At 39.4% G+C, this 21,409-nt stretch overlaps 1 protein-coding gene and 1 pseudogene across 5 annotated transcripts; one reads left to right on the top strand and one right to left on the bottom strand.

Moving 5' to 3' along the window:
* Positions 1–627: 627 nt before the first annotated feature.
* Positions 628–9,528, top strand: sub1b (SUB1 regulator of transcription b). 5 transcript variants are annotated; one of them, XM_041936440.1, is made up of 6 exons: positions 1,892–1,929; positions 2,359–2,483; positions 4,110–4,182; positions 4,648–4,767; positions 5,120–5,228; positions 8,325–9,528. In XM_041936440.1, exons 3-6 carry the CDS (start codon positions 4,114–4,116, stop codon positions 8,402–8,404), a joined length of 378 nt encoding a protein of 125 aa, XP_041792374.1. In that variant the 5' UTR covers positions 1,892–1,929; positions 2,359–2,483; positions 4,110–4,113; the 3' UTR covers positions 8,405–9,528. The 5 variants fall into 5 exon arrangements, with proteins under 5 accessions (XP_041792371.1, XP_041792373.1, XP_041792374.1 ...); XM_041936438.1 differs by having other exon boundaries at positions 4,113–4,182; positions 8,325–9,527; XM_041936437.1 differs by lacking the exons at positions 1,892–1,929; positions 2,359–2,483 and adding an exon at positions 628–1,126 and having other exon boundaries at positions 4,113–4,182.
* A 966-nt stretch (positions 9,529–10,494) lies between these two features.
* Positions 10,495–21,409, bottom strand: part of LOC121606162 — a 37,069-nt pseudogene continuing 26,154 nt past the window's right edge.

Here is a 21,409-nt window from a genome sequence, read left to right as displayed (position 1 = left end):
AACATGCAAAGAAAGTAAACCCAAAATTGATAATAACAAACCAGTTATTTACAGCTACAATTTACAATATGTACATAAAACCCAGACTGTTACTAACACTTCCAAAGGACTCATGGAGGGACCTAAAGTTCTTTTTGTTCAGTACCAGTCAATAAAAGGAAAACTAAGTTTTTACCAGAAATCCGGAACTCAAGACTGAATTGGGAGGAGGGACATCCAGAATGGACCAACCCAGAACTTGCCAGTCCGGAACAAAACAATCCACAACAGCGGAGGTGGGAGGAGTTGGGCCAGCCGTAGCCAGCGCTTTCAATGGTGTGGGCCAAAGGAAGTCCCCAGGAGACGCAGGAGGTGCAGCTTGGTCCTGTAAGTAGAAGAAACACCGGTCTCCAGACCCCCACGGAGGCGTAATCTCAGCCTCCGAATAAACGCGTGCGTTCCCGCGCATACAAAACCACCACACTACACAAGGAAGAGAGCAGTACACTGGCTGGGTACAGCCCAATGGGTCAGAGAGAGACATGCCTCTTACATCAAATGCCACTGGACCACACAAACGGCGGCTTTTACGCGGCGCGGAGACACTGCAAGAGGAGAGCGCATGCATGAGTGCCAAATACTCACCGCACAAAAACGTGAAGGGAGGCAACGCCGTATAGCCTCACCCACAGAGCAGCATGAGGTTCCAAACAGCAGCTATAATTTACCACAGCCGACCAGGTTTCCACACACGCCACCAGTGCACTGAAACAAAGCGGCGTTAAGTGCCAATTATTCGCAAGAATGGTGCGTAAAAGCAAAACGAAACTCACCCACGGAGAGCGGAGTGCTGATTACGGAGTGAATCCAACGCAGCTGGACATCCCAAACGCCGCCACGGGCACAACTAAAACAAACCCAAGGAAGAGCAGCAAGGATCCACGCACGGAAGCGTCAAAAGAGGATCTGAGCCATTTCAGACCTGAGCTAAAAATCCCCTCGGTCCTGCCCAGCAATCAGCGCAAAAGCCAGGTGCGCGCACAGGTGCGCTCCAAGAAACAGGTGGGGGAGGGCGCACGCTCTCCACACTGCCACACTAGGATAGGATGAGTGTGAAAGTACAGAGAAATCCCATTATGGCTATGAGGTAAAGCTATTTTACATATCTGTAATGTTTATATTCTTACATGACAATTTGACATTTTCTTTGGTCCTGGAAGCTGTTTTAAAATTTATCAGGCACTTCTGTCAACAAGTTTTTAAGTCCCAAACCTGCAACAGTGCAGGTTTATTGGTAGTATCATCACCAAGCCAATCATAAGAATGATAGTTTTAGCTCTCAACTCATTTAGTCTTTATCTCACAATATGAGTGCTCTGTTATTCAGGATAACTTCATCCATGATAAACAAATTAAGCCTCAAAGCCTTAGAAAACCAAATTAGTTGGAGGAGAATAAACAGGAATATTTCTATCTAGTAACAGCGCATTAGCCTGACGTACTTAAACCACATTTGAAGGACAGGGCCCTGGAAATTAAAGAAAGACACCAAGGCTTAACAGTGTGAAGTTGATGCTGTGACATTCACTGTGTAAAACATACAACAGTACTGTAAAGCAGACAGTATAACTGTCTGAAATACTTTCTCTGATAAAGTCAACGAACAAGTTGGCCCGAAAAAAAAGGACAAATCGTTACTTAGGAAACATTTGTCTGATAAAACATAGTTCGGTGTAACGACCATAAATATACTACAGAACAGAATATAGATCTCATATCATTGGCCCGACAGTAAAGATTATATCGTTGTTAAACAGCAAGTCACTTAAGAAATCATTCACGTCTGGTTAAGCGGCCGTGTTTATTTCTAGGAAGAGCTGGAACCGGAAAGTCCGTCAGTTTTCCGCTTCCTGTCGAGACATCCGATTCCGCACTACTTCATCATATCATGTAAGCATTTACAGTTTGAGAAGAACACGACAAAGCGTGTTTTTAACGTTGATATTTGGTCCACTAGACGAACGGGTCGGTGTGTTATTGCAAAGCTATTATTTTACAATATACTGGCTAAAGAGTTTATATCATTTAGCCACATAACGACCCGGCATACATGTGCAACGGTGCTTCAGCTCTGTTAGCGTTTGCTACCGTGGCTAACATGGCTATCCAGATAGCATTCAATTTAGCTAGCTAGCTAACGTCCATGCTGGACTATAAGCACGGTCTTACCATTACAGTGCAACGCACCAATTACGCACTTGTCCATCACCTAGTATGACAGAGCCTCGAACGAAGTAACTTTGAATATGAGATGTGTTTCTAGTGGAAACTGTTATGGTAGTTATGGTAGCAAATACCAAAGTGTTTTTATGTACGTAGCTGCGCGGACTAAAAAAGGAGCTGCAGTCGTCTCACAGTGGAAACCATCGGTCCCTTAGAAGGTTCCCAGGCTATGTTTGCAAAGCTCCCGCGGTCGTCGAGCAACACTTACCGCTTGCTGTGAGGTAACTGTTCACGTTATTGCCACAATCCTAGAAGATTCCTCATATGGATTAAAAACTATTCCGCCCGCTGCACTTAAAAATATTTTTTACTCCGCTTGCAACTCTGTTTTCTGTCCAGGTAACTGGTTAGCTGCCCTCTTTGTTTGGGTTAGGGAATACCTTCAGAGCAGCAGTGAGAGATGTTCAATGGCCTGGGAGGTTTTTCAGGAAGGCCAGTTGTTTCTTTGGAAAACGGATGGTTACCACTGTGGCACGAGAGGTTACTACGGTGTATAATGAAGTGTGAACCGTCTCAAAGCCCACTTGTACAGTTTATTCTCTGCGGGAGGTGTGATAAGATAAGATAGACTTTATTAATCCTCAGGTGGGGAAATTCGGTGTTACAGGCAGCAGCAACAGAAATAGCAATAGCAAGACAATGGAAAATAAAAAATACGAATTAAGTTGACTATATATATATGTACAATTTATACCAAAGACAATAAAAAAATGCTGCTGATGGAAAATATTGAGAAATATTGAAAAAGGATTTAAATAAAATGCACATGTTAAGCACAGTGTTTGCTCTATTGCAGATAAATATTTATGTGTCACAGTGGAGAAAAAAAGAATGTAATATTGCACAAGTTATAGCATGTATGAGATAGATGTTGTTAAACAACAGTAGTGCAAAAAACAGTATGTGTGTGGACACAGTGCTATATTATACTACTGTGTTGGCTGAGTTGAATAACCGGACAGCTGTTGGGATGAAAAACCTCAGGCAGCGTTCCTTCTTACACAGTGGATACAGCAGTCTGTTGCTGAAGGAGCTGCTGAGGGCCATCACACATCATGCAGGGGGTGAGAGGTGTTGTCAATGATAGATGTCAGCTTGGCTAACATCCTCCTCATGCATATGTCCTCAGTGGTGTCCAGAGGGCAGTCCAGGACAGAGCCGGCTCTTCTGACCTGATGATTTTAACATTACATGCTCTAATCAGTGAGCACTTTATGCTTGTGTTTCTCCCCCTAATCCAGTAATCAGCCTGCTGCTAGAGAGAGACTTTGTTTCATCAGTTTGGCTCACAGTTTGTGACAAGTTAGAAAAGGATTTGTTTGAAACTAATACATGCCAATGTTCTGTTAAATTGAATGACTACCATAAGGTAAAAAATGAAAACCCAGAGTCAAACAAGAGCCCGCAAGCTCATGAAATTGTTTTTAATTATATCATCATAATACTTATCCATATACATGCAGTATATCAATTTTCTGTCTGATTTTAATAATAGTGAATTTTGAGTGCAGTGACATTGTCACTCTCTACTCACTGTCTTGCACACACCACCCCCTACTGTAACAACATAGTAGGGAGACTGTCTTTCTGAATTTGTATACAGATGGTTTTCTAAATATAATAAAATGAATCAAAATAATGTATATAATGAAATAGTTTCTGCAAGTTGCTGACATTCCGATGTTTTTCCCACAGAATATCACTGTCTGTTACAGAACCAGCTCCTGTAATTTGAAAATGGCCAAACCTCTGTACAGAGGTTTGGCCGCGAATTTATAGTCTTTTTAAATAAATGCGTGAGAGTTTTGGTTTTGCACTGCAATAATGATATTTGATTCCTGTCCCAGCAGAATGCCAAAATCAAAGGAGGTTCTGTCTTCCACATCTGGAAGTGACTCTGACAGTGATGTAGAAAGCAAGGTTTGTGCTTTTATAACTTCTGATTTGTTTATTTTATCCATGTTCTTAAAATATGTCTTGGCATCAGAAATGAAATATTAAAAGCAGATCTTATATTTGATAGACAATGTTAGGCGACTGACAGTTTACGCATTTCAGGGTTTACAAAAGATGATCTGGCTTATTGTATTGTTTTTTATGTTAAGTCAAAGGTACAACGCTGTAGGATTGTAGTCACCTGTGATATGGGAAGAGTATAACTTTGAATTTATTGAATTAACGTTGTTCCTGCTGATCATTACTGATATTTACCTGAACCGTAACCCTTATCAATACTGCTCCACAACTTTAAGTAGAATATTTGCCTAGTTGCACTTAGACATAGTGTTCTCTTTCACTGCCTATCCTCATATCATTTCCTCCCAGTCTGCTTATACTAGCTGTGTTACACTATTCTTTTCTATTTGTCTTCTTTTTTGTTTCAAGGCAAAGAGAAAGAAGCCAAGTGCACCAGAGAAGCCAGCTAAGAAACCAAAGAGTGGCGAGAGCTCCAAGCCAGGTGGCTCATCCAAGGGCAGCAGTAATGCTGATGACAACATGTTCCAGGTGGGTCACAGATACAATGTAGTTTCAGCTGTTAAAAAAAAAAAAAACTTGATAGAGATTGTATTCAGTTTCAAGCCACTACATTTTTTGTAATCTTTAAACAGATATGAGTGAGGGCTAGATATGAGTATGTGAAACTCAAATTCAGGCGGTTTAATTTAATAGACTAGAAGATTTTAGTTGTAATTCAGTATTACACAAAATCCTCATATGTACAGCACAATTTTTGTCTGGATGGATGTATTGTTAAGTGCTCATTATTTGTTTTGTAAAGGCCATAAAAAGTATTTATCCCAAAAATGTTTGTAGGAGAAAAGTCAAGTCCAGTTGAGAGCTTGTTTGCTTCTTACAGATTGGAAAGATGAGATATGTCAGTGTCAGGGACTTCAAAGGTAAAGTCCTGATTGACATCAGAGAGTACTGGATGAACCAAGATGGGGAGATGAAGCCAGGGAAAAAAGGTAATCACATCAGTAAGCTCTGCATATGTTATAGATACTATATGTTTTAAAAAGTTTCAGTGATATACAGTACCAGTGAAAAGTTTGCACATACCCTCCCATTCAGTGTTTTTTATATATTTGTTTTATTATTTCTGCATTGTAGATCATTACTGAAGACATCAAAAGTATAAAAGCACACTTATGGAATTATGTAGTACACAAAAAAGCGTGTATAAAGCAAATATATGTTATATTTCACTTTCTCATAGCTGCCTTTTGCTTTAATGACAGTTTTACACACTATTGGTATTCTCTCCATCAGCTTTCCATGCTTTTCTAATAAGCTTAAAGAAGTCAGTGCAGTCAAACATCTCAAACCATCTCAATTGGGATTATGGAGGCCTGGTCATCAGATGCAGCACTCCATCACTGTCCTTGGTCAAATAGCCCTTACATTTGTCCTGTTGAATAATAAATAATGGTCCCACAAGGCACAAACTAGATGGGATGGCATGTGCTAGCAAAATACTGTGCTAGCCATGCTGGTTCAGTGTGCATTGAATTTTGAATATATCGCCAACAGTCATCAGCAAAGCACCCCCACAACATTTCGTCTCCTCCTTCATGCTTCACAGTGACAACACACATGCAGATACCATCTGTTCACCTTCTGTGTGTCTTACAAAGACACAGCGGCTGGAATCAGCAATCTCAAATTTGCACTTTTCAGACCAAAGCATAGATTTCCATTTCTCTAATGTCCATTCCATGTGTTTGCTGGCCCAAGCACATCTTTCCTTGTCATCTCCCTCAGTAGTAGTTTGTGTGCTGCAATTTAATGGTGAAGGCCTGATTCACGCAGTCTCTTCTGAACAATTGATCTTGAGATGTGTGAGCTACCTACGTGAACACTGTAAAGCATTTGTAGTTAGTTATCCTCCACAGTAGGTTATCTGGATATCTCTTGGTCTTTCTTTCCTGGGGTGGTCCTCATGAGATCCAGTGTCATCGACTTCCTTGTCTTAAAGTAATGATGCACTGTGGTTTCTCTTTGTGTAGCAATTCTTGCTATAATAAAAATATGGCTATTTACTGTATGCCAACACTACCTCTGCACAACACAACTAATGTCCTCAAACTAAAGGAAATAAATTCCACTAATTAGGGGGTTGCAGGATTTTAATTTATTTTTTAATACACTATAAGACACTAATTTCTGATGACTTGTAGGCACAATCTCTCTGTTCTTACATCAGAAGATGCTGGAACATATAAATAAAATAAATACAAAACACACAATAATGCATGCAGAAGCTACCTCTGCTCCAAAAGCAGAAGAAAATGAGACAAAAAAGAGTTTTAAGGATGACAGCAGATGATAGACCAGATAAATTAAAACTTCAAAAATCATTAGATCAAAATTACTGATTTTCTGGCCACGGTGACTTAAAATATAAAAGGTGTCCATCTTACCCTATTTTCCTCTGCAGTGTAATTAATAAGAATGCATTACAATAACCTCAAGGCAAAAGTTGCTTGTAATTGCTGATGTAGGATCAGTGTCATTACCCCAAATGAGACACTGACCAAACTAAGAGAACATTGAAATATTTATTAAAAACAAGCCTTAACACTGACATTAGTCAGTGGTTGCAAACCTTAACCATGGTCCATCATATCCAACATGTTCAATTCAGTTTTATTTATATAGTGCCAAATCACAACAATGGTTTTCTCAGGTCATCTTCTATATAGAGCAGGTCAGGATTATACTTTTCAATGCACAGGGACCCAACAATAACCCCCATGAGGAAGCCTTGGCAACAGTGGCATGGAAAATGTTCCTTTGTTGTTCAATGGAGGATAGGCTAGTTAATGTTAAAACTAGTGGCAAAAGAATCTTTAAAATTTTAGCCCATTTTCTTCTGCTTTTGATAAGTGGTAGCTCGTGTATGCATCATGTTTCATACATAACTTGTATTTATCGCCTGCTGCAAGAAGTGAGAGATTGTGACCTGGTGTACTCTGTTGAGGGATACATTGCATCCAGGTTACTGCAGCAGTTCTCTGTAAATGAGCCAATCTATTACAGCTTATAAATATATTTAGCTACTCTTTTGAGTGGTGTATATATCAATTTGTTCATTGCAATATGAGGAGCAGCATGGGACCATTAAAGCTTTGCTACCTCAAATGGTACCGATCTGTGAAATTTCCAGGTCTGGCCCATGGACTAACATGAACAACACATGTATTAGTGTTAGTGTAATTTAAAATGAGCTAGCTGGCTAATATAACCTTACCTATCTTACACTGTGAGTTAAGCATTCAGTCAATTATCTAGCTAACAACAAAAGATTATCAAGTACCCAAATTGCTAACGTTAAGCTATCTAACAGGATAATAACAATGTTAGCCATCTTGCTGACAATTCTCGTTTCATCCAGCAACAGGCTTTCTGATTGTAAGATATTTTTCAGTTTTTAGTTGTGGTTTTGTGGCTGGCATGCACCACTTTGCTGCAGCTTTTTCCACACAGCAGGCAACAGTCCGATGGCCTTGACTTGCGCTGTACTGTGACTAGTGAATTAATTGGATAATTTTTTATAGCCGCTTGTTGCCCAGTGTTGAGAGTCAATGTATGCACATCCTCAGCATTAGATGTTTGTGCCTGATTGTCTTTCTATGGAAGTAGCTTAGAAATTTGGTCCTTTCTTCATGCAAGGTCTCCACAAATCACATAGGTGACCTAATTTGGATACAAAACAGTGAATCTTGCTAAAAGGTGCAACATTTGCATGCCTGTAATTACCTTTTAACAAGGCATATCTGTTAATTGAAAACCATTCCAGGTGACTAAGTCATGAAGCTTACTGAGAGAGTTCCAATAGTGTGCAAAGCTCTCATCAAGGCAAAAGGTGCCTATTTCAAAGAATCTAAAATATAAAACATGTTTTTCTTTGTTTCATTCTGTTGTTTGCCACATATTTATTTCATAGTTTTGATATTTTCACGATTAATCTTTTTGAAAACTGATATATATATTTATTTTTTTGGTGGTTTGCAGTTGTGGTGTAAGACATAGTTTGATGCTCTGTTTTAAATGTCTTGTAGGTATCTCCCTGAATCCTGAGCAATGGAGCCAACTTAAGGACCAGATTTCAGAAATTGATGATGCCATTAAAAGAATATAAGCATTCCTTTTATGTTATCTGTTGACCTAATTAAACTTGTTGGCTAATCAGTTTTGTAAAAAGCCTGGAATTGTTTTCTAATGGACTTTAATTTTTAGTTCTATAGATCTAGTGTTGTCTGCATACTCTGGTGTGCAACTTGTTTTTGAGCTGTTGTAGTAAAGGTATGGGTGGATGAGTTGGTGGTTCATTATTACAGTAGGTGGATAGGATGCATCAATACAGTGATGTTTGTATTGAATAAAACACGAGGCACTAGCTTAATATTGTTGTTCAGCCAATGTGTAAGTTCATGTTCACAGTTTGACTATCATGTACATATAAATGATAAGACTTTGTTTCATCTGACCTTTGTAATATGTAGCACCCAGTATCAGTGCTCCTCAATTCTGAAAGCCAAGCTCAATTTGTCATGTGCTTGCAGTTGATTAGATTCATGGGTTGAACTGTTAGGTTAGGTTTTGAAAATAAATGATACTAAACAAACTGGCATATTCAATTATTCAAAGCATTGTATTACATTTGCATTACCTAACAAGGTAACTATTAACCAGTTCTGTCAGTCATAAAAAATGTGATTTGTGAACCAGTGAATATGGGGCTTATGTGGTCTTAGTATGTAAGGCCAAAATCCCTTGACCTTTCATGTAGTTTTCACAAAACTAGTAATTTTCACAAACTTGGCACAAATAAATCTAACTATATCAGATCATATACAGATGCCTACATGCCTCACTAGTGATTCTATATACAGACTCATTAAATACATATGCACATGTACACATAGTCCAGGCCTTTGTATGTGTAAGTCTTTGTCATTTATTTAAACAGCCGTGTCCCAGTGAGGTTAGAGACCCTTTATTGCAAAGGACACCATCAGTCTGAACCAGGATTACAATGAATATCACACAGAAACAGTTGTCTTCAAAGTTCCTCCCCAAAGATTCCTCTTTACTGCAGCACAATGAACATTCATTAGTTTGTAGTTCATATCATTTTCACCATATTCAGATGTGGGCTGCACGTCACTGCTTAATTAAACTGTCAACATATGTGCTTTTAAATGCATTACAATTATAATAAAGCAAATAAACAACAAGGATGTGTCCGTAGCCTCATAGTGAGAATCATTTTCACAATTTCTGTTATTGCCTTAAATGTCATGCAAGTAAAAATAAAGAAACAGACATCCAGAAGTTGGTCTACAGAAAATATAACAAGGGCAGACTATCAGTCTGAATGTATTTTTCCCCAGACAGGCTGTTATCCAATTCAGTTGAATCATTTTATATAACACATTTCCTACAAAGTAGGCTCAATGTGCTTCACACACAACAAATATGAACAAAATAAAAACAAGAATACATATGCAGAAAATTTTCCTAATTATTCATCCCCAGCCCACCCACACATGCCAAAAGAGAGAGAGGGAGAAAGAGAGAGCCAAAGGCCTGAGAGAAAAAGTAGGTCTCAAGCTTGCTTTTCAAAGATGACATGTTTGTTCCAAAGAGTGGGCCCATATTAACTGAATGCACCAGATTTACTTCTGATCATGGGTAAAGCCATGCAGGAGACCTGTGTCTAATCTCTGAGTTCTGGGGGGTTTGTAAGCAGTGAGCAAGTCAAAGATGTATTGAGGAGCTAGACCATAAAGTGATTTCTAGACAGTGAGAAGATTTGAAATCACTTATGGCTGTATCGAAAGCCAGTGAAGTGGTCTAAGTATATAAGTAATAAAGGTTTGACTCTGGCTGCAGTATCTTGAACGAGCTGGCACTGTCTCACATTCTTTTTGGGATGTCCAATGTAGCCAAGAGGAGATGAATGCATAAACCAGTTTTTCAGCATCAGACTGAGAGAAGATGGATTTAACTTTTGAATTATTTTTAGGTGGTAAAATGCTGTACTAGTTATACTTGTAATGTGGCTTGTAAAGTTGAGTTCTGAATCCAAGATAACACCGAGACTTTTAACCTGTTCACTTGGTTTCAGAGACAGTAAGATCAGTTTGGATCCTCTGCCATAAGGATCTCAGTGCATTGTTCAACTGCAAAAAGTTTGGGTCATCAGGTGTAAGCAACAGTCCAGGTTCAGCCACTCTCCACGCCGACCTGCGAGATGAGAAAGCACAAAGACTCCAGGGAAGAAGCCAAGTCAGTAACATGCTTGGTAGGACAGGAACGCATACAGATGGAGAGGGAGAGAAGAACAGAGGAGCTCTGTGTGTCATTGGAAGTCCCTCAGCAGCCTAATCCTATAGCAGCATAGCAAGGTTCAAGGCAAGCCTGAGCCAGCCCTAAATGTAATCTTTATCAAAAAGGAAAGTTTTAAGCCTGCTCTTAAATGTAGAGAGGGTGTCTGCCTCCTGGACAATAGCTGGAAGATGGTTCCACAGGAGAGGAGCTTGATAACTAAAGGCTCTGGCTCCCATTCTGGTTTTAGAGACTTTAGGAACCACCAGTAAGCCTGAATTCTGGAATTGCAATATTCTACTGGGGTAATAGGTTACTATAAGTTCTTTAAGATAAGATGGTGCCTGACCATTTAATGCTTTGTAGGAAACGAGAAGAATTTTAAATTCTGTTCTGGATTTTACAGGCAGCCAGTGCAGCGCAGCTAATATCGGAGAAATATGATCTCCTTTCCTGTTTTTATCAGAACAAAGGCCACAGCTGGAGACTACTTAGCAATGAATTATGCAGCAATGAATGCAATAATCCAGCCTGGAAGTAAAAAATGTGTGGAGTAGTTTTTCTGCATCATTTTGAGACAGGAAGTGCCTGATTTTTTACAATGTTATGTAAAAGGAAAAAGGCAGTCCTTGAAATTTGTTTTACATGGAAGTTAAAGGACGTATCCTGATTATAAGATAAGATGACTCCCAAATTCCTTACAGTGGTGTTGTGCAATGCCATTCATAATTGTGCTATCAACAGATAGTGAGTTTCTAAGGTGTTTTAGAGAGGAAGCATATATAGAGTGAAAAGGATCCATCCAAACACAAAATTCCGTAACTGCCTTTAGTGTACACAGAGGAGTCATCATTAACCTGCACAAACTGAAATCGTTCTGAAAAGTTTTAAATTTAAACCATTTTAATGCAGTTCCCTTGATGCCAATGAGGTGTTCCAGTCTCTGTAATAGGATGCTATTATCAGTGGTGTCAAATGCAGCACTAAGATCTAGCAAGACTCTGATGCAATTAGAAGGTCGTTTGCGACTTTAACCAATGCTGTCTCTGTGGAATGACACTCTTCTCTAAGCATTTGTTTAACCACTTAGTCTCTGATCTTCAGCTAGGTGACTTAAACCTACTGGTGAGTCCCACTGTTCACTGGCATTACATGGGGTTTGAATGAATGCTGGTGTGATTCACTGTGGCTGGTGTCACAGCTTTTTCAAAGATCTGGGCAGGCAACACAGTCATCTGGCCACTGGGGGTTAAGGTCTGGCTGAAATAGCATGGTCATGTCTTGTTTAAAAGGCTGGGCAGCTACACGACACTCAATCGAAATACTACTGTGCTTTGGTATTGCAACCTTCTCTTTGTTTTCACTGAATACCCATCTATCTGCTCTGCACTAACAGCCTGTATAAGAGCTCTCACTTTATTTCTTTTCAGACTCGGGAAAGCTTTTCTCACTGCACTGTTCCGTTTCATCTTTCCAGGCTTTGCTGTGCTCAATAACCTTAAAACCTATGATGGGATGGGATAGGTGACAGCCAGTCATCACCAGTGCTGGAATGATCAGTTCTTTTGTTTGGTTGGTTTCAGAGGCTAGCCGGAAAGTTTTCTCAATCCATCCCAGGTAAGACATTTCAGTCCCATTTGCAGCAGTTAATTGCAGATTATCAGGACAGTCCAGGATTTCTAAAACATTCCTCAGCCTTGCGTCTGGTAGGTATTCCTCCTTCCATCTTCATCAATGACTGACACCTGAGAGCCTGTGTCCCATAAAGCTTGGAGGTGGTGGCCATTTAGGAAACAGTCAACAAGGCACTGCTGCCAACTAGCGAGGTGACTCTAACGTGAGCTAGGGGTGACAAGTAGTGTGCAGTTTTGTCTTTGTTGGGAGGCTCTACACTTTCACCGTTAGTTGTCAGTGTAGTACATTTTCCCTTGACATGCTCTGGAACAATGCAGTGTCTCTTTACAGGATGAGCATTGTTTCAGCTTCTTGACTGAACCCACTCTCGTTACAGTGGTTGCGACCTGGTACAATGTGCACATTTCTGGGACCTTTTGCTGGATATGGTTAGCACATATCCCTCCTTGTTAACCATTTCCCATTTAAAGGGGCCAATCTTGATGGTCTGATTCCTGTGATTATACATCCAGCTTGAAAACGTTCTCCACTCCCACATCAGCAGCAGTGCATGCAGTGTTCATCTGCTCCGGTCTGCTGACAGACAAAACACCTCCTTGGAGCTTGAGCTGAGCGGCCGGTGTGCAGGTGAGGTATATTCTGGTGCTGGAGCTGGTGCTTAGGGCTGACTGTAGTTGCTTTAATGCTACTGCTGTGAAACAGGTGTGAGACAGGTGTCCCTATCTGGCCTCCTAAATGAAAGTGGGGTATTGGCCTGTGACTGAAACATAGGCTGCTGTAATGTCTCTTTAATCTGGGCTATCTCTGCACTGAGACCTTTTAGAGAAGCAACACCTGTTGCTTACTCTGTTAATAGTTCAGGGGGTGCTCTTGCTTTGGCTGCCTTCACAGGACACTTTGCAGATGGCGTATCTTCTGATTGGACTACACTTACATTTATAGTTGGCTATGAGGCACAAAACTTATTTTTGTTTCTTCTTTGTTTCTTCTTTCTATCTCATTAGCACAGGTAATGTTTAACCTCTCTAGCAAAAGATCATCTGAGGTTTCAGTGTCGAGCAAGGAGGGGCTGCATGTCTATCCTGATACTGGAGACCAGTAAGTACTGTGTGTAAACACATGTGCTGGATCAGAGCTGGGTCATATTTAAGACCTGATTCTGACTCCTGGAATGCAAACAGTACTTTCTGCCTCAGATCCAAGACTCACATTAGGAGCTTTGAGGGGTCTCTTTGCTATGCTGTGCCTCTGAGGCTAGCTGCTTGTAAAGCTCTGTGGCGCTCTGTTCTGTGAAGTGGAAGCGCGGGATGCATCTCAGTGTGGAAAGGGTAAGGTGGGGCTTTCCCTCCAAGTAGCTGCATAGCTGTGTGCCAGGAGAAATAGCTCTGATTACAGCATGTACTATCTCTATCTCAAAATAACCCCTGTTTAGGCCATTCGTAATCTGATGAGCAAGGCTGGAAAATGCTTATCTTTCTGGCCTGGTTCGCCTATTTGACCAGAGATTTTGAAATCTTTGCACCAGTACGGGCTTGGCTGTAGCTAAGCACTGTGTGCGGGCTATATGCTCACTTGAGCGTGGGCAGTGGTTTGGGGCTAGTGCAGCGAATCATCAACAGTGGCATTAACTGTAGTAATCCACTCAGTTTCTAATTCTTGTTGCTGATTTGCAGTTCTCAGCTCTTCCGTTCCTCTCTGTGTCCCACTCTTTTCAATATCACGTTCAGCTTGTAATGTTTTGTTAGTGCATGAAGCATATTATACAAAAAACAGTTCAAAATATAATACAAAATGTGTACATGTGGATTTACAATTGACACAAAATGCACTTGGGTTGTTCTCTGTTAGCGAGCGGGGGGCTTAACAATAAGGAAAACACTGCGAGTTCTCCAGCTAAGTGGGCAGAGACAAAAGCAATTGATCTAGGGATTCAGATTCAGACTACTTGTAGATCACAGATTTACACTTTCACGTCTTCAATTAAACAATAAACAATGTAATAAAAACACCTTCTGAGCATTTTAACCATTTTAAAATGTGACAGATATCAACTGTTTTAGTCAATCCCTTTTAACTGTTACTCCTGAATGTATGATCTTGTTTTTCTAACCTTTTAACAGTTTCTGAGTGTATTATCCTTTAACTTGTCACAAAAACAGATAGGATTCTGTTGTGGACATCACTGCATGGGCTCAGGAACACTTCCAAAAACCACTGTCTGTGAGCACATCCACAAATGCAAGCTGACACTCTACCATGCAAATAGAAAGCCGTATATAAACCAGACCCAGAAACTATGCCACATTCTCTGGTCCCAAGATCATTTAAGATGGACTGAGGTAGAGTGGAAAATTGTCCTGTGGCCTGACAAGTCAAAATTTGAAGTTCTTTTTGAAAATCATGGATGTCACATCCTCTTCCTGCGGTGTATTAATCCACATGGCATGGGTAACCTGCACATTTTTAAATGCACCATTAATGCTGAACGATATATTCAGGTTTTGGAGCAAGACATGCTGCCAAGTAGACAAAGTCCTTTTCAGGATAGGCCTTGCTTATTTCAGCGAGACAATGCCAAACCACATTCTGAACATATTACAACAGCATGGCTCCATAGTCAAAGAGTCTGGGAGCTGAACTGATGTGCCTGCAGTTCTGACTTGCCACCCATTGCAAATGGATGTGAAATGTAAAATATGACAAAGGAGACCCCAAACTGCTGAGCAGCTGATATCGTTCATCAAGCAAGAATGGGAAAAGACTGAACTTCTTTAAATGACAGAAATTGGTCTCCTCAGTTCCCAAATGCTTACAGAGAGTTGTTAAAAGAAGAGGTGATGCAACAGAGTAGTAAACACGACCCTGTCCCACCTTTTTTGAAGCATGTTGCTGGCATCAAATTCTGAATGAGGGTATGCTTTTCAAACATTTGATCTGTTGTCTTTGTGCTTTTTTCAATTAAATATGGAGTTTGAGTTCTGCTTGTTGTTACTCTGTAATCCTGCAGGGAAAGTGTGTTGAAAGTGGGTCTTCAGCCTTGCCACAGGCCCATTAGAAACAACTTAATGCCAGAAGTCCATATCCTGTATTTGCAGAGAGTCTGTGGATCCTGGCTTTACATGAATACCCCAACACAGCAACAGGGCAGTAACTCTGATTGTTGACCTCTGGTCACCCTGTGACCGTGACATTCATGCTGCCTACTCTGAGCAGACACTTGTCTGTATGATGTACTGATTTCAGGAATCAATGAGATTTTACAATCAGCAGACCAGTTTCAACACATACAGGGCCAACATCATTGGATGTGATAATTCCTTGGTTTTGATGTTTTCCTAGTACGATCTTTATGACGCCATTTAGGAGAGGTGAAGCAGCAGTGCCTGACATGCTGCTACAAACACCTGCCAGCATCGTATTCAGAATCCAGGTAATGATGATCTCAAGTAAAATGCTACAATATTCTGAGCTAAAAATTGAAATTTAAAGTAATCCACAATGATTTAAGGCAAACAAGATAGATAGATAGATAGATAGATACTTTATTTATCTCCAAGGAAAAATTTGCAGTTCCAGCAGCTCAAAAAGGTGGACACACAAGGGCATGCAAAATAAGAACAGGAACTACTTTCAAGTAATGTGCAACTTACAAGTGATGAACAACTTTCAACTACAGATCAACCTTCAAGTAAGGCACAACTTTCAAGTAAGAGGCAAAAATCCAATACAAAATACAAGATACCAATATAAGAAAAAATAGTGAAGTAAAAAATAAAGAACTAAGCTATACAGGATAAACATCTGAACTAAACATTTGAGCAGTTAAATATGTGCGCAGTAGTGCAGTTGTGCAAAGTAGCAGTGTGCAATAGTCGAACAAGACTGAAATAATATTTCGAAAATATCAAGATAGCTGAAGTTCAGGTCAACACTGACATCATGGGCTAAACAAAGATAGATACAAGATAGAAAAAAGCAATAATGGTTTGAGGTCAACATTGACATGATGCTCTGATGACAACATCATACAGCAGAGAATAAAGCAATGGAAACTTAAGGTCAACATTCAAATGATGGCCTGACAACAGAATTATTTAACAGAGAATAAGTACACATCGGTATTTATTACTTAAGAAGTGATCATCAAATAGTGGTGATAATGTGTGCACCTTTGTAAATCTTTAAATGTATACTAAGCTGACTTAGTATTGGCTTAGTCCATAAATATTATTCTTCTGTAGGAATGAGAGCAATCCAAACCTTTGGTCACAGTATCATGTTGTGTCAGATAGACATCCTGAAGCCCTCACTTTGCTTCATAGGTAAACTGGAATGGATCAAGTTTGTCTGCAAGTCACCAGCCCCTTCTTTTCACCTGCTTGTGAGAAGCTTTTAGGTCATAACATGTGCAGAGGTAAACTTTGTTACCCAGGTCCCACACCTCTGCAGCGGCATACATGCCAACCAGTAGGAGTTGCTATTGCAGTGATGAGAATGTGATCCCTTGGCAGCTCCTCACCCACAAACACTCACTTGTGTTTGATGAAGCCCCTGGCTTTGCTGGAAGTGTAGCTGCCCTTATTTTAAAAAAAATTGTAAATGTTTATCTGCATAAAGACGTGGAAATCATCTCTGAGAGTTTTGAAAATAGTTTCTTCTGTCTTGTGATCGATTTGAATGAGTTACAAGTAATTCTTAATATATAAAGAAATTAATCATTAGCCAATTATTTCTGATTGTTTCGTGATTAACTGTTTATATATGACTTAGAACATGTTTGTGATATGTTAACATAACATTTAGAAATCATTTAAGTTTTATTAATGATTTACTTATTAACTAAAGGCTTATACATTAGTTAGGATGAATCTTTATTGTCCGCTCCATGTCCACTGTGCAGTGGATTGAGGGATGGCAGTATTCATCAGCAGCACACTTCATGTCACTAATAACTTATTTATAACATCTCAAACCACAGTTGGACTATAGTGTGCAATTAAGACACACTTTACAGTTTCTAACATTCTGCACTGCCAGCACAAACAATAAAGGAGTGAGGTTATTATTTTAAGTTTCTTTCCAGCAGCTTATAATAGCAATATTCAGTATTAAATCAAGCAAACACTCCATTGTCCTGCTGTGGCACTGGTTTGTTCTATATCAATTCTTCCCATATTGCCCCTGTGGATTTGCTCTGAGCAAATGTATGTTAGAATTTAGATCAGCCTTTCTCACGGATAGATCATTGAAGGGTTGCCAGCAAACCTTTCTGTTGCAACACAATTTCTGAACCATTAGGGTGTCCTGACTCTAGCTAAAGTTCACATCATCGTGATGCCTGCTGAGAAGAAAAGTGTGATGGCAACTGTTTGAGCAAAATTTACTGTTTACTGGTGCCCTGTCCTGACCCTAAGGAGTATTTGTTGACATTTCCCAGGCACTTGCAGCTGTGTGGACATGTGTTTCCAACAAGGGGTGACACCTAACAAAGTCAGGCTGAAAAACATGCTCTTCAGACCTTACATATCCTTGGCACTGTTGACTCATGCATGCCTGCACAATTCACTCATTGTTCTTTTGGGACAAATAACTCAAGAGCACTCAAGAGTTAAGAGTCTACTGTAAAAAATATCATTGTTTGTTCAGAGGATACCTTATACTTCCATCTCACTTGGGTATGCAGTTGATAAATGATTGGCACAGACAAGTGAAGTGCAGATATCTGCTTTAATAAATGACACTCCATGTCTTACTGCTTTCTTACTTACATTAAAGAGCATTTCTAGTCAAAATAGATCTGATAGATAGCTACTATTCTTAAATTTCTGAGTTGGAGTGAAAGTGAAGTGTGAAAGATTTTCACATTTATATATATTTTATTTAAACACTTTAGTATTTTGGTAAATACAAGTCCTGAGCTATATATTTGCACATATATTCATAGAGCCTTCCTGTTATAACCTGTTATTCTTCCAATTTAACAGACATATCCTCTCTATAAGGGGTCTCACATTCTACTTATTGAATATTTCAGCTTTTTACACAAAGTATACCAATCTCCCCGGAAAATATAATGCAATATATTCAATGATACATTTCCATGTATGGGAAACTAGTGCTTATGATTTGTGCTAATTACGTACATTATATCTCGTTAAACAGACAACAAATCATGCATTTGCTGAGGCTAATGAAATGTCTGGTTCACTGTGTTCTAAAATTCCCTAGATTCTACTTGCTGCAGTACATTAACAGTTCAGACTAAATTCTTCCATCTGAGCTGTCCTATGGAAGCAGTCTCACAGCCTGGACAATATAACATTGATCAACAAGTTTCCAGGAGCAATATACAGTATATAGTACAGAATACTTTTACCAGTTGTAGTGACTGCATGCTTTCTTCTGAGCTGTTATCTCCAAATGCTCATTTGACAGGACGTTGCACTTCTTGTTTGTGCATTACAAATGAAAGAGTTAATCTAATTTTATTTCCAACCTAGGTTGCATGTGTTAATGTAGTTCTAAATTACATGTAAATTTAAGTGTTAATCTCAAGACTGAGAAATATGAGCACAACCTTTTAATATTCCTTAAATCTCACTGATATAGAATGGACAGATGGATGGGTTATTGTGCATCATGACCTCCAGACTGGTTTATGAAGGAAGATCATTACAGAGGGACAAACTGCACTGAATGAGATATAAACATTTTCTTGTATAAATACAGGAAATGACTCCGGCTGTCCCAGAAATTAGGTTATTTACAAACAGCTCTTCATTTATTTATGATAGATGTTTGCTTGTGACACTTCACTTATGTAATGCTTAACCCATGAAAGACAATTACTGCAAGTTTTGTATACCTTTCATTAATTTCATCCACATGCCCAGGTCAAAAATTAGTATACTTTAGTGCATTAGTAATATAATTTAAGTACAGACAAGTCATCACAACTTCACTTTTACTTTTTGTGCTTTATTTAAAGTATGTTTGACATAAACTTTTAATAAAATGAACTTCTGACTAGATGTTGGTAAGTTCTACTTAAATGTATTGAGAATGAATATACTAATTCTGCAATACTTAAAGTGGTATTTCACAGCACTTGTAAAAAGTTTATGTTATAATAAGTGTATTATATATTGTACTTAAGTGTACTTTTTAAAAGTGCACTAAATTACAAATAATCTTAATATTAATAAAGTGTATTTATAATACACTATTAGCATGCTTAAATAAAGTGTACTTGCACTTCATTTAAAGTATATTTAAAGTTATTACAGATTATAAATGACAAGGCAATAATTACCATAATGATTAAGTATCAAGCATCATAACCACAAAAAAAATATATTACAATAAAAAAGTTATTGAGTTTAGTCAAATTGCTTTATGTGGCTTGTCAACAGTGTTGAAAACAATACAAAACAAAGATGAGGACAAATGGTTGGGCTAAAGTATCAACAAACAACATGATTCAAAATACATAAATACAACAATAATAAAAAATCTATCTATCTATCTATCTAAACAAATCTCCCCTGTGCTTTCTGACTACAGTGTAGGAGGTGAAGCAGGAACAGTTAACATTGGCGACCATGAAGGGACACTCTCATGAAACGGCAGTGGTGAGCATAAGAGCGGTAAAATAAACCGGGACAGTTAAGCTAGTCGAAAGTTCATTGTTTGCTGCACGTGGTGGAGCAGCTAAGCTAAGATGGCAGCCCCCGGCCAACACCCTGGCGCAGATGGCATGTTTTTCCGTTGGAAAAGCAGACTATGTGAGTGAAAGAAATGAAAAATATGGACATTTTAACCTCTAATGTTTCTCGAATGCTAACTTGATTCTTTAGTTGGAAGCCCAAGAACAAGCTGAAGACATGTTAAGATCACAGATGTAGAATGTATTTAGGTCACAGGTAAAGTAAGGCAGTGCTGGGCTCAGAGTGACAGAGATCTCGCAGGATCTCAGTTATCTTCTTGGTGTTATGTCTCATTGTGTATGTTAAGCTGTTTGTTTCACTTGCGTCAAGTTTTGTCTCACTTCCTCTTTTACTGTGAAACCCGGACTCTCCTCTCATTTCAGAACCCTGACTTCCTGGTGTGTTTCCCGCCTGTCTGATTGTCTGCACCTGTTCATTGTTACCTCGTGTATATATAGTCCGTGTCTCGCCTTGTTCTGTGCTAGATTGTCTTGTTGCCTTGGTGTTTCATGTCAGCGTTTCGTCCTTGTTGAGCCTAGTATTTCCTTGAGAGCCTTTTTTGATTTCCTAGTCATTGAGAATATTCTAGCCTTAGCGTCTTGTGTTTGTATCTTGAGCCTTGCGCCTTTTGTTCTTCATTTTTGTACTGAGAATCATTTTTGTTTTCATTAAACCAGCCTTTTTTCACCTCTGCCTGTTTGAGTCGTGCATTTGAGTCCAGTACCTCGTGCCTGAGCGCTGTTGTCACTTGGGCTTGTACGGCCATGTAAAGAGGTTGGACTTGCATGGACCAAGTCTCATTGGCCAGTTATCTTTGACATGCACAGGCCAGCCACTGCTCACGTGAACTTACTGAAAAGTGATATAAAAGATGAGTGAATGTTGTCATTGAGGCCTGTATCTATTGCAACAAACCTAACATGACAGATTAGAGAGGCCTGCTTATCAAACTAAACTGTGACATTGTTGATCAAATGAGAACAACTAGTAAATATCATGAGTTCAGTCAAAAGTGCAAATCTAAAGTGAACAGAGTTCAATTATAACACTAAGAGCCAGTTAAATTGAGGTGAGGAGTGACTGAAACACCACATAAGCCCAAGCCCATGCACGCCTTGGTTTTGGAAACCATCGAATTGTGCTGTGTGGAGAAGAAGTGCCATATTTTCAATTTAGAGAACCAGTTGGAACACGTTGCCTTGGACATCATGGGGCCACTGAATGAGATAGAGCACAACAATAGCTATGTGCTTGTGATACAAGATTATTTCTCCATGTCTGTTGAAGTCTTCCCTCTACCCAATGATCAGGCTGTGACTGTGGCTGAAGTGCTTGCCTCAGAATGGGTGTGTCGTTATGGAACACCGCAGACGTTGCACAGTGACCAAGGCCGAAACTTTGAGTGCGAAGTATTCCAGAAAATGTGCACGCAGTTTGATATTGAGAAAAGGCATATGCTACCTACGCTGTCA

Source organism: Chelmon rostratus, chromosome 5 (genome assembly GCF_017976325.1).
Source record: "Chelmon rostratus isolate fCheRos1 chromosome 5, fCheRos1.pri, whole genome shotgun sequence".
In the NCBI taxonomy this organism is placed as follows: Eukaryota; Metazoa; Chordata; class Actinopteri; order Chaetodontiformes; family Chaetodontidae; genus Chelmon; species Chelmon rostratus.
The sequence above is the reverse complement of the archived record's forward strand: the minus strand, read 5'-3'. Positions and strand labels throughout refer to the sequence as shown.

Coding starts and splice junctions, on each gene's coding strand:
- sub1b (XM_041936437.1), top strand. CDS start 1,086: ATGAGTGTGAAAGTACAGAGAAATCCCATTATGGCTATGAG. Junction 4,183..4,647: donor ACAGTGATGTAGAAAGCAAG/GTTTGTGCTTTT, acceptor TTTTGTTTCAAG/GCAAAGAGAAAGAAGCCAAG. Junction 4,768..5,119: donor CTGATGACAACATGTTCCAG/GTGGGTCACAGA, acceptor TGCTTCTTACAG/ATTGGAAAGATGAGATATGT.